Source organism: Eublepharis macularius, chromosome 3 (genome assembly GCF_028583425.1).
Source record: "Eublepharis macularius isolate TG4126 chromosome 3, MPM_Emac_v1.0, whole genome shotgun sequence".
In the NCBI taxonomy this organism is placed as follows: Eukaryota; Metazoa; Chordata; class Lepidosauria; order Squamata; family Eublepharidae; genus Eublepharis; species Eublepharis macularius.
In genome coordinates, this window is record NC_072792.1 from 101,359,821 (window position 1) to 101,375,960 (window position 16,140).

Here is a 16,140-nt window from a genome sequence, read left to right on the forward strand (position 1 = left end):
GTTCAGCAGTTAAAATGCTATACCATTTTCTTTCACGGATGTAGATTTCCTTGTAAATAAGCTGAAGCATACTTGGATGTGTGGCTTAAAGTCACTTGTGCATCAGCTTGGTGATATGCATAAAGAAAGCACCATCCTTCAGAGATCTGCATTCTGGGTGAAGAATCAGCTTCAGTCATCAGTGATGGATGTTAAAAGGTATTTGCATAGTTTTATAATTTGCTTCCTCAAGCATGTACTGATTTCACAGATTTTGTTACTTAATTTTGGTGCTTTATTCTTCATCTAAAACACTCGTTTCCTTTCATGTCAGCCTGCAGGTTTTGATTTCTGCAGTTAGTGATTTGTTAACTGAACTGTTGGAAGCTGATGAAGTTTCTGTTTATATTTTGAAAGACTATGTTGAATGGCTTACCCCAAGCAAATCTGAATGGGAAATGATGCGGGAATCCCTATCTACTGAGGTAAAAAATTGACTTATACCATGGATGTTAATTGTTAGTATTTGTGAGATGGCTTTTCATGTTAAAGAAAAATTTGCTGTGAACTACAGATCTATGCAACAGATGAAATCTTGACTATGGAGAGAGTGCAAACATGTCTTCGGCACAAACGTCTTTGTTTCCCCCTCCCCTTTTTTCAGGTCTTGTGTGCTCTACATTAACAGATTTATCAAGAGCTCCTGCTCTATCGTTCCCTGAGGAGTGAGGACAGAATTTTTTGGTCTCTCTCCAACTGAGCTAGACTGTTCATGATTGCACTAATAATCTCTGCAGCAGGACAGCCAAGAATCCCAATTTGAAAACACACTTTCTACAGCCTTAGAGCAAGGGCCTTCAGGATGTGGGAGGAGCCATTTTCTAGAGCACAAACAGACACCAGGCAACTGCAATAGCACACAGGCGGATAGGGCCGACCCCTAATCCTGGGTTTGTGTGGATGCAAAAAAATCCCCATCATTCGTACATACCTTATCTCTTACTTATGGTGTACAGGTTCTTTTGTAACTACAAACATGTTTGCAAAAATTGAGTTTTACATATTAGCAACAATCAATGCTTTTAAATAAATTATGGTACTAAAGCTGTTTTTAATTGATTTGCTTTTCTGTTTGCTTATCTTTATGTATACATGTGTATATGTTATAAAAGTATCTTTTCAAAAGGAAGAAAAGAATTTGGTTGGGGAAATTGCAAATCTATAAAATACTGTAAAATGCCCCAAATCTAATGGAGTACTTTCCCCCCTCTTAATGTGCTATAGTTTACATTTATTATGTTTTCCCAGAGGAATAGTACTGTGGTCCCATCTTATAAATACCTATTCACAGTGTAATCTCATTAAAGCTGATAGGATTACATCGTAACCACTCAGAAGCATGTTACCTCTGCCAACATTAGTGTATGTGGCAAAAGCACTTTGTGTGTAAACTGGGAAGCTAAGCCCTTGTTGTTGATAGATCAAGTGCTTTTTCTAGATTCTAATCTAATATATTAATGAGTATGAGAACAAAATTGATAAGTGAAACACTCTTATGCTTGTATATGGAATGAAGATATTTTTCTTGTTAGTTTCCTCTGCTAGTTATAACTACAATCAGTTATTGTGAACTGAAATCTTAATGTCATACCTTTGTTTCAAAAGTAATAAAATATTTAAAGTTTGCATTATTGTTTGGAAAATCAACATTTAATTTCCATTTCTTGTATGTTGTTAAAGTGGTTAAAAAACCCTCTTTTGGAAGGAAGACTGAGTATGAATTGCCTGATTTCTGGAATAGATATGAGTCTTTGTGACATGGCTAAACTTCCAAGCCACCTGTGCACTGCAGCACTGTTAAGTAGAGTGACACTGTTGCTACTGAGAAAAGGAGTGGTGTTTGAAAAGCAGGACCTGGAAAGTAGCAACATTGGATCTATCAGTAAGTAATAGCAAAAAAAAAATCAAATTTAGGAGATAATTGATGTCTTTGAAAGTTATGAATTGGTAAGGATATTTTTTTATTATAATCACTGGCACATCTATGTTGTGCTTTTGGTGTGGTAATTTACACAGTGGCTTGTTTCTTGAAGCTGTGATTCTGACTTAAAGCACTGTGGGTGTTTTGCTTTCAGGCAGAACTTTCTCATGCACATTCAGTGGCAGGGCAGAGATGAGCTTTCTGTTCTGTACATGAAATTACCTTCTCAGTTGAATTGAATGGGGGAGACCTTGCATGAGTGAAAGCTCCTTGTGTCTTTAGAGCACTCATGTGAACAATGAGCAGACAAGTGTGGTCCATTGAATGGTATGCTGAATGTACAACTAGGAAAAAAAGGATGTCAGTAAATCTCAACTGGAATTCACTCTCTGTAATGATCCTTGTGAACTGAGACCCTACTGGAGACTAAAGCATCTATTTATTTATTTATACCCCACCTTTCTCCTCAAGATGGCTTATGTAATCCTTCTCTCCCCACAACAAACCTGTGAGGTATATTAGGCTGAGCTAGTGTCATTGGCCCAAGGTGACCCAGCAACCTTCTGTGGCAGAATGGAGGGATTCGAACCTGTTTCTTCCAGATCCCAGTCTGATACTCTAATCACTGCACTACTGAGTTGGATCCAATGGTTCCTTTCTGCTTTTGTTTTGCCTTTGCTTTGAAAGAAGAAGACTTGGAAGAAGGGTTGGCTACAGAGATATCCTTCACCTTTGTGAGTGAGAGATCCTCTTGCATCCGGAGAATGTTCTTCGTACCAGAGGAAAGCACAACCGTTAGAAGAACAGATCCAGTTCAGAACTAGCTTAGGGGAAGACAGTCACTGGTTCTAACACAGCATTTATTAAACGATAACAGCAGTAATCTACTTCCAGCTTTCCTCAGCAACTGTTAATATACAAATTTATGTTTTGAACTGGGAATATCATACCTTTACAAAGATTTATTATGATCAAAAAGAGTCCAGTAGCACCTTTAAGACTAACCAATTTTATTGTAGCATAAGCTTTCGAGAACCACGTTCTCTTCGTCAGATGCATCAAGATTTATTATGGGATGCTTTATAGTTTCTGGACTGTATTACGTTGTTGGCTTTCTTCTTTAGTTGCAGAACAGCTCTATGCATTACAGTGGATTGAAGAACTAGGAAACCCACCATACCTGCTTCTTGAATTTCTTCAAAAGATCCAAGTAATGACAATTTCAGTTGAGACATTAGGTTATCTTACTAATATTCCCTGTCTATTACAAATCTTATTTAATAGGTAAGTGTATGTTTTGGTGCTCTTTAAATTACAGCTATTTCTTAAATAAGCCTTTGTTTCTTTATGGCAACTTGTCACTTTGCCTGCTTGGATATCATTTTCTTTATCTTCAAACTGTTGTTGTCTTGTGAATTATTTGCAGAAATGAATATATTTATCTTTCCCGAACAAAACAGGTGTATCACAGATACTCTTCTGTTCTTTCACAGATCAAAAGACAGGGGAAGACTTTGGGCCTTAACTATGGCTAAAATGATAAATACAAAGAACATTTCATCCTGTGAGATAAAAGCCCTGTTCAATACAACAGAAAGGTACTATGCTTTCAGTTGATTGTGGGTTGGATCTAAATAGCTTTTCTGCTGATGATAGAGGAAGAAGGGTGTCCTTATTGACCCAGGTCATGAGACCTGGATGTACAAAAGTCAAGTTGGATGGTGCTGTAGCAGGGAAGGAGAGTGGGCGAGGTTGATGAAAAGCTGGCTGGGTCCAGTCCTCTCTCTGTTGCTGCCACATTGACAAAGGAGGAATTGTCACAGTGGATTTAATGCTAGTAAGAGAAGTGTTATTCTAGTCCCAAGAGAGATGGCAGGGGCAAAATCACATATTAGCAGTTATATTACTGCAGTGTCTGGAAATTCCAACTTGGTTGCAGTTTGGAGCCAACATGACAATCTTATTTAACTCCATTTCATCCCATTCATCCTCTGAGGAGTTTGGAGAAGCAACATGGTTTTCCTTTCCTCCTTTTTATCCATATAATCCTGTAAGGTAGGTTAAGCTGAGAGAGAATAATTGAACATCATGGCTGAATGAGTCTCCCATTCAGTCATAACTGTAACCACTATATGACCTTGGCTCTCAGATGAGATGAAGATTTACTCCAAGCATTGGCATATCTACCATATGAAGTACATAGACAAATATGTGTACTGATGCATGTAATAAAAATACTGCTTTGTAACTGGATCTTATATAAGCATAGGTCTAAAATACCCATACTTACTTTCAGTGAAACTTCCGGTTTCTGACATAATTTTGGATGTGCTCAAAACACTTAATAATTACAACATTACCATAAGCATTGTTATTTGGGATTGTTTTGTGATAAAAAATATAGAAAAAATGAGGCAGTGTCCAGTTCTTTAAAACATCTTTAACATTTCTTTTTCCTAATGTGCTTTTTGCCCATTTTCTTTCATGTTGGATTTTTCCATCATCTAGATGCCTATCTATTTCAAATTATTACTGTGTCTTTAGTTATTAAAGGTGTCTTTCATAAAATCCTGTAATGAAGTCTTCTTTATCTGTTTCATGGCTCTTCTGAGCCATATTTTAGTAATGGATATTGATTTTCAAATTCACTTTGTCTCATTACCATGGACAGTTTTTTTCCATTAACAGAGGGCAACTTGCACACACTTCAGAATCTGTCTCCATTTTTACTTGAAGAAGACAAGGAAGAGCTGGTCATTCAGTGTACTGCTAAACTTATGACATGTGAAAAAATTGAAATTTCCAAGATTGATGGTCAGTGGTTTACATTTTCTCTCTAGTGCTACATTAAATTTAAGGGGCAGGATTTTCAATGCACATATTTAATCAGATGTGTATTTGCCATTGATAGTTGCTTCTGTCTTTTAAGACTGTAAGAACACTCCATAGGACTTATAATTCTGTTTGCTGATTTGTGAATTTCATTGTGTGGTTTATTTTTAGATGCATATTATGCTTACTTTGCATGAATGCCTATTGGACAAATCAAGTGTAAATAAGTTTCTTTTTTAATAAAGCTGAATTTATTACAAGATGCAGTAAAGGAAATTTAACAGTAAGGTCATTTCTGTACAACAGTGAAAGAAAGAAATGGACAGCTGGGACTTTCAGGATTTTAAAGGGAAGCTATAGGTCCAACAAATTTAAATTAGGAGAATATATAGCACAACATTAGCAGATATCTGTAGACTGGTAAAATAAAAGGTGGGATGACAGATTTTTTTTCATATGGAATGTTAGGAATTATTTTATTTCTCTTTTCTCCCTTGACAGTTCTGATCTTTGTTTTCTGGTTATATGCCTGGATATTTAATGTAGCCTTTTAAACAAGGTATTTGACTCTTTTATAGGACCTATTGGATATCTTGCTATTTTAAATTCTTGCTTGAATGGTGGAAGTATTGATTGTGGAGAACTAATGCCTGGAATATTAAAAATCATCATATCCTGGCGACAGGACTATGAAGACATCTTTCTTTTCAGCTGGTAGGATGATACTTGTGTACTTTCTTATGATCAGACTGTTATGCATTTGAAGTCATTATATTTAATAGGTTGGCTCTGGGCTCTCTTCTGTTGAGAGTCTTTGGAAGAAAAGCTTTTTGGGTGGCAGAGGAAGAACTTCATATGGAAGAAGACTTTCACTTAGAAGAAGGAAGTCTTTATATCCAACCCCAAAGGACTTGAATCTCCAAAATAAGGATGAAGGCCTTCTCAGAAAGCAAAGTTATACATCTCAATAATGCTATTACTAAGGAACAGCTTAATAAAAATCAAAAGATAAAGAATCTGTACATAGTCAAAATTGTTGGCTATTATTGACATGTTAATTTATCTAAAACGTTCTTCGTTAGCGTTCCCAGTTCATGTAATGAAATCTAATCTGAAGGAAAATGGTCGCTTGCACTTTTGTTGTGATTAAAACATCCATTTATTTTCTTAACTCTCCTTTCCCATTTTTGCCCAAGCAATCTAAAGGAAGCAAGTCCTCAGTTACTTGGTTTCAATATTGAGATGATCCGTTTCCTTACTCTGTTGCTGAAAAATCCTTCCTCTCTACTGGACAGTGAGTGGGATTTTGTCATGTGTTCCATGCTGGCTTGGTTAGAGGTAAGTAACACACATAAATTCAAAGAATGAAAGTATTACTTCTATGTAAAGGCTTAAAGCCACAGACATTTTTTCTTTTAATCCACTGGGAGGCAATGCTACCATAGGCTAGCATGTAAGCCATTCTGAATAAGATGGTTACAGGTTTATTCAGTATGAGAGGCTATATTCTCTTCTGAACCTTATGTAGCTTAATTTTTAGAATCCTTAAGCAGATGTTCGCTTAAACTATGCTTGCTTACCAATTTGTCTAGAACATCCTCTGCCAGATTACCTTACATTTGATTGATCTTTTTCTCACAATACTGATAAATGTTTTGTCTGTTTAAAAATATGTGTGGACAAGTGTGGGACCCGCAAGGACTTGCATGGGGGGTGGATAGAATCTAATCCCCTTGCTATTCACTCTTTCCTCTCCCTGGAACCTCCCATAGCCTCTCCCCTTTTCTTGCTTCTCTCCTTTCCAACTACAAGCCAGCTTACTTACCTTTATCTGCCTCCCTGTGTTCTGTTTTTCCTTCTTCCTTCCCCTGGCACCCTCTACCCAAGAAAACTATGGTACTGTTGTGGCCGCTAGGCCAGGCACTGTAGGCAATGGTGAAGTCCTCAAGGCAGTGGGGGACTCCCTGAGGACTTGGAGTGGGCACCTCACTTTCCCCTGTATCCCCTTCCCCACACTATTTCCTCTTTCTTTCTAGCAGCCCCCATATCCTCACCATTCTCTGTTTCAAATCAACCTACCTTTTATCTGCCACCTATCTTCAACTATATTTATTATTTATATACTTCATTTATACACCCCACCTTTCTCCAAAATGGGAGCCAAGAGCAGCTTACATTATTCTCCTCTCCTCCATTTTATCCGCTTACCTGTGACGTAAGTTAGGCTGGGAATGTGTAACTGTCCCATGGTCACATGGAGCTTTCTTGGCAGAATGAGATCCTAGACTGAAACTTAACTATTAGATAACACTGGCTTCCATGGGGTGGCTGCTGTTGAACAGTAGCAAGCAGCCAGGCCTGAGTGAGTCGCGCAAGTTACCCAGTGGTTGGGCCTGGCGGCCCTGATCAATTCTCCCATAAAGGCCAAAGCCGCCCTCGAAAGGGCCCTGCCACTCTCACTACCTTTTCATGACAGAAACCAAGGCTTGAAAGCTGGAAATACTATTTTGGTTGCCTAGCAATGGCTACTGAGGGCATTTGTTTTTTAAAGCTACAAGCGCTGTTTCTATTATTTAGGGGGGGTTAAGCCCTCTTTTTTTTTTTAAGAGTTCAGGGTCTTCTGCAAACCTGGGGTGTTTTTCAGGTTTGTAGAAAGATTTGTCTTTGGCCTTGTTGGGATTTGGCCTTGTTGAGAATTAGAAATATTAATAAGAATATAAAATACAAATCACTCAGGCATGACTTAAGATAGACTTTTGAGATAGATATTTAAAGCCAGAAATGGCTTTGATTTGAATTAGAAGAAGAAAAGATCTGTTGATAGATGAATTAAATGTGTAACACGATGGAGATAGTTGTTCTGAAAATGGGTACTTATATGTTACTGCAATTTTAAAAAGAGAAACAGAATGGATATCTGTTTTTCTTTTCAGACCACAAGTGAAAGCCAGGCAATCTTTCCTGTTGCCCTGGATCAAGTGTTCGCCCGTGTGACCTTTGACTTGACTGCTGCCTTGAGTGTCTACTTCCAGGCAGTAAGTCCAGAAATCATTGAAAAACTTCCAGCAAACCTCATAAGTGAATGGCAGGAGTTCTTTTCTGAAGGCATTCATAGTTTACTTTTACCTTTGATGGTAAAAATCACAAGTAAGTTGGTGGCAAAATACAAATGTGCTAACTTGTCTACGGTGCCAAGAAATTTCTTTTAGTAAAATGCATTTTTATTCATTTTATTTTAATAAAACGTACACTGCAAGACTGGACATGCAATGCAAGCTATAGCCCGTGACTCTAGAGTGATGCACAATACTAAATTAGGTTTCAACTTCCTTTCATGCCTTCCATTCCCTCCAGTGTTTCTGCTGCTGTTTTCAGTTCCTTCCCATTGCTCACTAGGAAACACCTTGGATACTCATAGATTTGTAAGAATATTCCTCAGGAAAATTCCCATGTCTCTGTTTATATAGCATTCACTGTGACATTTCTTACAGTGTCACAACTGTTTAAAAGTCTTCTTTTTCACATATCCTTGCCACAAATATTTATTTATTTTATTCGATTTATATTCCACCCTCCTCGCATCAGCAGGCTCAGGGCGGATTACAAACAAGTTAAAATCATATTTCACAGTATATACAATTTAAAACCATAAAACATCTTAAATACAGAGATTAAAATACATACATTCATATATATATATATATATATATGAATATATATGAAATACATACATATATATGTTTTATATATACATATATATACATACATACATATACATACATACATACATACACATATACATATATAAAAACAACGGCACGTAATCTAGACGACCACCTGTTTAGCTGTCCCCGAAGCATTTTGGCAGGGAAATATGACAGATGGAGGTATCACTAGTAGGGATGGCATATGTTGTACTCCCCCGGCTATAAAAGTTTATATCCAACGAATACAACCTTTAGTGTTTGGGGGTGGGCAAAAAGTACTAAGGTCATCTTATATACTAATAACCAAGTGGCTGTGATCTGAGGATAATCTTCCTACAGATTTTTCTGTAGGAAAAAAATATATACTGGAGGTTTTAAAAAACCTAAAATGATAAAAGGAGCACCTGTAGAATTAACCAGATGTTCTCAGTTGCTGTTGCTAGGCAACCATTACAAGTCAGCCAGTATTCCAGACTTGCTTTTTGTCAGTAAAAGACTGGGAGGAGGCAGGGACAGGGGCCTTTTCAGGGCTGTTTTGGCCTCTGAGGGAGGATTCATTGGGGCCATATCCAGAAGCAACCAGAAGGTTGTTTGATAATACTATATGACTTCCATGACTCACCAAGGCTGCTTGCTACTGTTCAAAAGCTGCCTTCTTCCCCACAAAGCCAGTGTAGTGTGGTAGTTAGTATTTTAGAGAAGAATCCAGGATACCCAGGTTCAAATCACCACTCTGCTGTGTAAGCTGACTTGTTGACTTTGATCCTGTCACACATTCTCAGCTAACCTACCTCTCAGGTTGTTAAATTGGAGGCAATGAGAATGAAGTAAGCTGCTTTGGGCTCCCTATTGTAGAGAAACGCAGTATATAAATAAAGTGAATAAATAATAAATTTAATACATATATAGATGAATATATAGATGAAGATTGGAGCAGATAAAAGAAGTTATTTAGTGGGTGTGAAGGAGTGAAGGATGTAGGGAAAGGTGAGCACATAGAGTCTACCAGGATGAGAGAAAGAGGAAATAGTGTCAAGAATGGGATACAGGGGAAATTGAAATAACCTCAGCGAGTCCTTGCAAGTTCCCCACCATGCATTTGGGCCCAGCCTAGGAGCACTATGCAAGTGGGCCACAGTGGAGATGCTGCTGGGGAGGGGGAAGGAGAAAAGTGAAGACAAGGGGCCAGACAAAGGTGGGTGGGAAGGAGAGAAGGAAGCAGGAAAGGGGGGAGAGGCTATGGGGAGTAAGAAAGGGAAAAGAACATGATGAGAAAGGGGAAAATAAGACACACACACCCCCGGCAAATGCTTAAGGCTCTCTTCTGATATATCCATACTAGCTTGATGCCCGTGCTTTGCTATGGCATTTAACTACTTTAATTCCAGTTATAACACTTATGGGTATGTAATATTTTTTGTTTTGTGGGTTGTTGTTTTTTAGTTGGTTTTGTAGTATAATGGCATAAGACCCGAGCATCATAAAGGTGTTTGTATAAAGTGAAGCTGCTGAAAACTGATGAAGTGAATTTTGAAATGTAACATTTATTGAAGAGATTTTAAAAGGAAAACATTGTAGTGCAATAAATAAAGTGAAAAATACATGCAACCTTTTTTTTCTACTGAAGGACCTCTTTGTAGACCTCATGGGTGGTTTTCCCCTCAGGTGCTAGGATCACCAGGCTGCTGGGTGAGCTCACTCTGAAGCAAGTCAAGTAGAACTGCCCATGTGAGAAGCAGTCCTCCCTCAAGTCAGTTTTTGCCACCTTCAGTGTCTGCCCCTGGGACTAAGTTTATGACCCTTGCTTCATCCTCTGGTAGTTAATTCCACAATTTAATCCTTTGTTGATTAAGGAAGTCCTTGCTTTTATTTGTCCTGAATCTATTGTCCATTAAATTCATAGGGTGCCTCCTGAATTCTAGTATTATGATAGAGGAAGAAAAAACTCCCTTCATTTACTTTACCCCATGCATAATTTTGTAGCATTGTTCCTCACTCCTTGTCTTTTTTTTTTTTTTGAAATTTTGTAGCTGTTCCACATAGGACAGAAGGATAGACATCTATCCATTTTACATCAGTTTGTCTCATCTGCTTTTCCACACTTACTGAAATTTTGTGCCAGTTGAAGTAATTATCTTTTGCAGTCTGTTTATATATTTATTAAAATATTAAAATATTTGTATCCCACTTTTTCTTGTGGCTGTTAAAAAACATACAAGAACAGTATCATGCTTGTTTTTGGTATTTTGGGATGGTTTGGGAAGTAACAGCAATCTACAAACTCAATGGTAAACTGCTAAACTGAATGCATGTTGCCTTCTGTCTTCCTTTGACCAGAAGAAGAAAAAAATTCATCAGAAACATCATTTCAGAACTCTGTGTTGAACTCCTTGGGTGAAGCTTTAAGGTTTGTCTCAAAGGATCAGTTACTGAACCACAAGCTTCCTGCCAAATTTGTTGCTAGCCAGAAGACGAATCTCCCGGATAATGTGCAGACCTTGTTAAATACATTATCTCCACTACTGCTCTTCAGAGCTAGACCTGTTCAAATCACAGTATACCACATGCTAAATAAGTAAGTCGGTCCCTCCTCCATATGCATCCTTTGATGTCTTTCTGTTCTCATTTTCACTTTATCAGTAGAAAACGTGTCTAGAAAAAAAATAGGCAGCATTTTTTATTAACACGAGGATTACTATTTCACATGATGCACAAACATAAACATTGTCTGTTTACTAGCAGTAATCTTGTTTAGAAGTCTACTTAAGCCTTACCTCTCCTCCCACCCCCATTCTAAAGCGGCTGCTCTTTCTGCCCATAAATGCACATAACTGGAGACTTCCTGGAATAAGGAGACTGAAGAGTATCAGTTGCTGGGCCACTTTTCTGCAAAGAGATTAGTAATCATTGCTGTCCCATGGTGGATTTTATGAGTTCCATCCCTGAAGGCAGAGTAAATTGGAGAAAGAAAAGGAAGAATGGAGAGTCTTCTATGCCTTTCCTCCACCAAGAGTGAGCTGTTGCAGACCTCTTTTTGCCATACACAATGTCCAATATATTAAACATAATTAGTGGTGGTCCAAGGATGAGAAATAGCAATGCAAGCTCAGCATCACAACATACTGCATTATGAAAGTCACCAGCTCAGATGCTTAGGACAGAAGCCCTTAACCCCACCCCCCATCATTATGCAGTTTTATTTCTAACACGTCTTTTATATAGATGCGTGTAATGCATAAAAGTGTGCTTACTTTACAAGATAATTACCAGTGGTTAATAAAATCCTTTCAGAATAAGATAAACATTAGGATGTAAAAATATGGATTGAATCTTTTTGCTGTTTTCTCCTTTTTTTCAAATTCTAGGTTAATGTCTGATTTGCCTGAATTTGACAATAAAGATCTAAAATCCTATGGTGATGAAGAGGAAGAACTCTCATTGTATGTTTCTTTGCTAATATCAGAGGTTGAAAATGACACATTTGAGACAGTATTTGGTTATTAAAAATTTTATATATAGGGGTCACGTATAAAATAATGCAGATGCTTTTGTGTACAAATTTCAAGGTTCTCTTTGCTAAACAACTTAAGGCTGGTACAATTTTTTTCCCTAAACACTAGTTTCATTTAGATGGAGACCTTCCAATTATTAGTTCTAAAAAATAAAACAAAACATACGTTATTAGCTGTTCCTGGATAAGGTAACACGGTTCCACTGGTATCGCAACACATTTTCAGGCTTTGAAGCCTGGTACAGAAAATCAGTTATATCCAGGTTCTTTCATATGTATGTGCAGATGTATCTGAGTCCTGTCTTCCATTTTTACTACTAAAACTATTTGAAAACATTTATATAATGCCCACACTATGTTAAAACACAAAAAATGAGTACAGAATCCAGTGCATTCTCTCTTCAGTACAGTTCTGTTGAAATGGAAATTTCCACTCTTGAACAGAGGTAGGATTGTGCTGGCCAGGATGGGGAGGGCAGAAGCTGTTCATTTCAGGGGCCACAGCTCAGCCTCCTGTCCAGGCTTCAAGGGTTCCACTGAATCCAAAGCCACGCCTTTCCTTATTGGTGGCCTAATCATGGCATGGTCAAGCAAACATGAATAGAACTCCTCTGTTTATATCTGTCCAAAGAGTTGTGAGGCATGGCCCATATTGTGACCCAATTTTCAACCCTCCCACTCCACAGGTGGAGCTGGCATTGGGCAGTGCTGTGGACTCGAGTTTGCTTACTAATTGACAGGGCCAGAAAGAAATATTTACTGCCTTTGCTGATTAGCCTGACAGTGGTACCCTTCCATACAGTGATATTGCTTAGGGGCATTCAAACTGCATATGTGATGCAAGCATTTTCTTTAGCACAACTTTCCAAGGGAAGGTGCTTTGAAAGAGGCAGGGAACCTGGGGCTTTATGAGGTGAGCGCAGGGAGCTCCTTTGATCAAGAGGTGGGTGATCTTAACGGGCCTTAGAGGTGAAAAGAATGCAAGTGGGCGTGTAACTAAGGAAGGAAGCTACATTTGGAAGGGATGGGCAGTGTATGTCATAGGTAACTGGAGTTACCGTTTACCCATGAGCCTCAGTACAAGAAGGGAGGGGTGAGGAGGAAGGCGCATGTGATCCTGGCAACTGTCCAGGTTTTGTGCAATTAGCCTTAGCCTCAGTTCAATGTGAAATTTGAAGGCTACCGTAATTTTTTTAAATGTTCTATACAGCAACACCTGTCTGACTAAACAGCTTTCTTGATCCCTTTCATTTTAGGTCCCCCCCAGCAGCTCTTATGACTGTTCTTGCCACTCAAGAAGACTTACTAGAAAACATCTTAGAATGCATTCCAGTTGGAGAGTTTGCAGTTGTTCAGCCATTGAGTGAGGAGTTTTGCCTTGTTTTAGGGTACTTGCTCACTTGGAAATTAATATTAACTTTCTTCAAGGCAGCATCTTCTCAGGTAAATGCAACCAGTATGTAAACCACTCCTTTATGTCTAAACATGAATTATTTTGGGGCAGTTGGGATAAATGACATTTAATTATACAAGACAATATAGTTCTACAGCTCCCATTTCTAGCTGTAAGAAGATTTGGAAGTGCATATGGCACTTCTTACACCTGGCAACATACCTAGCTCTTACTTATGTGAGCACTCTGTTGACTTTTACCAAGGAACTATATTGCCATGTTTACTTTTAGAGATTTCCATAAATAGAGGCTTTTAAAAATGGTAGACAAATGATATGCTGAATATTAATCTAGGCCTTGTCTATAAACAATAAGCACCATCTCAGGTATTTAAAAAGGTGTGCAAGGATAGGAATATACAATTCCAATTTTTCTCTGTGCATCAGTATCAAACAGCTAGACCCTACAAAGGTGTCTGCTGTACTAGCACCAACACCAATAGAAATTAGAGTGGCCTAGCATTCTGTTGCATGGACCTTTTCTTCAATGTGGTTCTTTTTCATGGTCCTTTTTGTCCGGGGTCTGAGTCCCAGCCCCCAGACTTGCCAGGAGGGAACAGTGGGAGGCAACTGGGAGGCAGCGGCCCTGCCACCCCAGCCAGCAACCAGGTCCAGAACCTGCCTACTCCAGGGGGAAGGGGCGAAAGGCCAAAGCCTCAGAGGGCTGGAGGGAGCAGTGAGAGACCAGCTAGTCCCACCCTCCAGGGGGAGGAGAGGGGGCTAAGCAGGCCAGAGGAAAAGGGCCAGGGCAGGGGGAATAGGGACCCAGCAGCAGCCCAAACAGAGCCCTTACCAGCCAAGGAGGAGAAGCAGCCACTACAGCCCAGAGCCACACCCCGGCTAGAGGACAGTAGCCTGTCTCGAGTTGCTAGGAGCCGAGCCCCTCCAAGTGGAGCTGCCATAGGCATTCTGGGGGAGGAGATGGGTAGCCCCGCCCAGCATCAATGAACAGGCAGCCCAGAAGCTGGCCAGGGCAATTCCTCGCGAGCAAGGCCAGGGAAGCTCAGCAGCACAGAAGCCTACTGGGGCAGCTCCTCACGAGCAAGGCCAGGCAAGCTCAGCAGCTCAAAGGCCTACTGGGGCAGCTCCTCGTGAGCAAGGCCAAGGAGACCTCAGCTGGGGGTGGCTCGCATTCAACCCCACCCTGCCAGCAAGGCAAGGAAGCCTAGAAGGGATTAGTGATAGGAGGGAAACACCTGAGGGAAGGCACAGCTGGGCCAAGTCAGGAGAGGGAACAAGCCTGGAAGGAGGGCGGGGCGGAGAAAGGAAACCCTATAAAGGGTGGCTAGGAAGAGCTCTGAGGTGGTGAGTGTGAGTAAGGAGCGATGGTGTGGAGTGAGGAGAGTGGAGGCTTAGAGGAGGAGAGGATGGAGGATGCAGGGGGTGAGCAGGCTAGGTTGAGCAGGCCAGCGAGTGGACTGAGAGGGAATCTGGGTGATGTATACCGTCCCTCCTTCCACAGAGCAGGGTCCTGCAGCATTCCTGGTGCCCCTCTGATGTCAGGGCCGGCCCAGCCGGCGCCCCACCCAGTGGCGGCAGCGACAAACCCTGACACTTTTCTTTGTGACCCATAGACATATGCAGTAGAAAAGAGCAAGTAGCACCTATAAGACTAACAAAATTTGTGGTAGGGTATGAACTTTTGTGAGCCACAGCTCACTTCTTCAGAAACATAGACATATGGATTGTGATGGATTTCTTAGTGTATGGTATATAGTTTAGTTAGACAGTATGATTTCATCTCTGAGTTACATTTTGGATTTTGATCAGCTTCTTAAACAGCTTGTGCAATGATACCATCAGTTTACTTAAGAAGATGTATTAAAACTTGGTATGGGAACACTATTATCTAGTCAGCCTTGAATTCCAATTTACCCTTTTGATGCATGCATTCTTTTGTCAGTTTGTTTTTGAGAACACATTTTATTGGGAATAATTTTATATTTTTTTTTCTTCACTTTCAGCTAAGAGCTCTTTATTCACAATATCTTCGAAGAACTAAGAGTCTGAATAAACTGTTGTATCACCTGTTCAGACTTATGCCAGAAAATCCAGCTTTTCCAGGATCGATGGCTGAATTTCCCAATAAGGACACAAAAACGTATTTTACTGAAGAGCTTAAGTTAGACATTAAAGGTTAGTCAAAATCCTTTTAAGCTTATTCATTATTAAGGTTAAATATACTTGAAAGCAGGGACTCCATGGTACCCACCACCTTTCCTGACATGCACCAAATGTTTTTCGAAAGTGGGCAGGGTCAGGCAGGGCTGTTGCCCACAGCACTTCCGATTGGCGGGAAGTTTAACTAAAACTGCTTTTGGCAGCAGCTGCCCCCACAGTACTGTGTGAGTGAAGGTAAGCTGCATGTATGCAATACAATACTTTTAAACAATCTTCATTTTAAAAGGCATCTGTTAAGCAGAGCTTCTGCTGAAATATTACTATGTTATTTATTTGAAATATTTATATGCTGCCTTTTCATCCAAAATAAGGTTCCCAAGGCAACAAACAACACACAATAGCATAACCTCACTTCCTGAAATTTTGTAGGTTGGCTCTATCTCCCACAGCAGCCATTTTGTGGTTGAACCCATCACCCTGTGTCAGAATTTCAAAGGTGATTAACAATCTGAAGCAGGTCTACTCAGAAGTCCCATTCTATTCAATGAATCTTACAC

At 39.6% G+C, this 16,140-nt stretch overlaps 1 protein-coding gene across 1 annotated transcript in view; it reads left to right on the forward strand.

The window, feature by feature from the left end:
- The window catches only part of LTN1 (listerin E3 ubiquitin protein ligase 1), a 41,652-nt gene that overhangs the window by 21,190 nt on the left and 4,322 nt on the right, over nucleotides 1-16,140 (forward strand). The window contains exons 14-26 of the mRNA XM_054973222.1: nucleotides 45-198; nucleotides 314-464; nucleotides 1,720-1,921; nucleotides 3,085-3,244; nucleotides 3,454-3,558; nucleotides 4,632-4,774; nucleotides 5,371-5,506; nucleotides 5,989-6,130; nucleotides 7,726-7,939; nucleotides 10,837-11,074; nucleotides 11,865-11,939; nucleotides 13,267-13,453; nucleotides 15,427-15,598. Coding sequence (XP_054829197.1) covers nucleotides 45-198; nucleotides 314-464; nucleotides 1,720-1,921; nucleotides 3,085-3,244; nucleotides 3,454-3,558; nucleotides 4,632-4,774; nucleotides 5,371-5,506; nucleotides 5,989-6,130; nucleotides 7,726-7,939; nucleotides 10,837-11,074; nucleotides 11,865-11,939; nucleotides 13,267-13,453; nucleotides 15,427-15,598 — 2,079 coding nt within the window. The remainder of the gene's footprint in view (nucleotides 1-44; nucleotides 199-313; nucleotides 465-1,719; nucleotides 1,922-3,084; nucleotides 3,245-3,453; nucleotides 3,559-4,631; nucleotides 4,775-5,370; nucleotides 5,507-5,988; nucleotides 6,131-7,725; nucleotides 7,940-10,836; nucleotides 11,075-11,864; nucleotides 11,940-13,266; nucleotides 13,454-15,426; nucleotides 15,599-16,140) is intronic.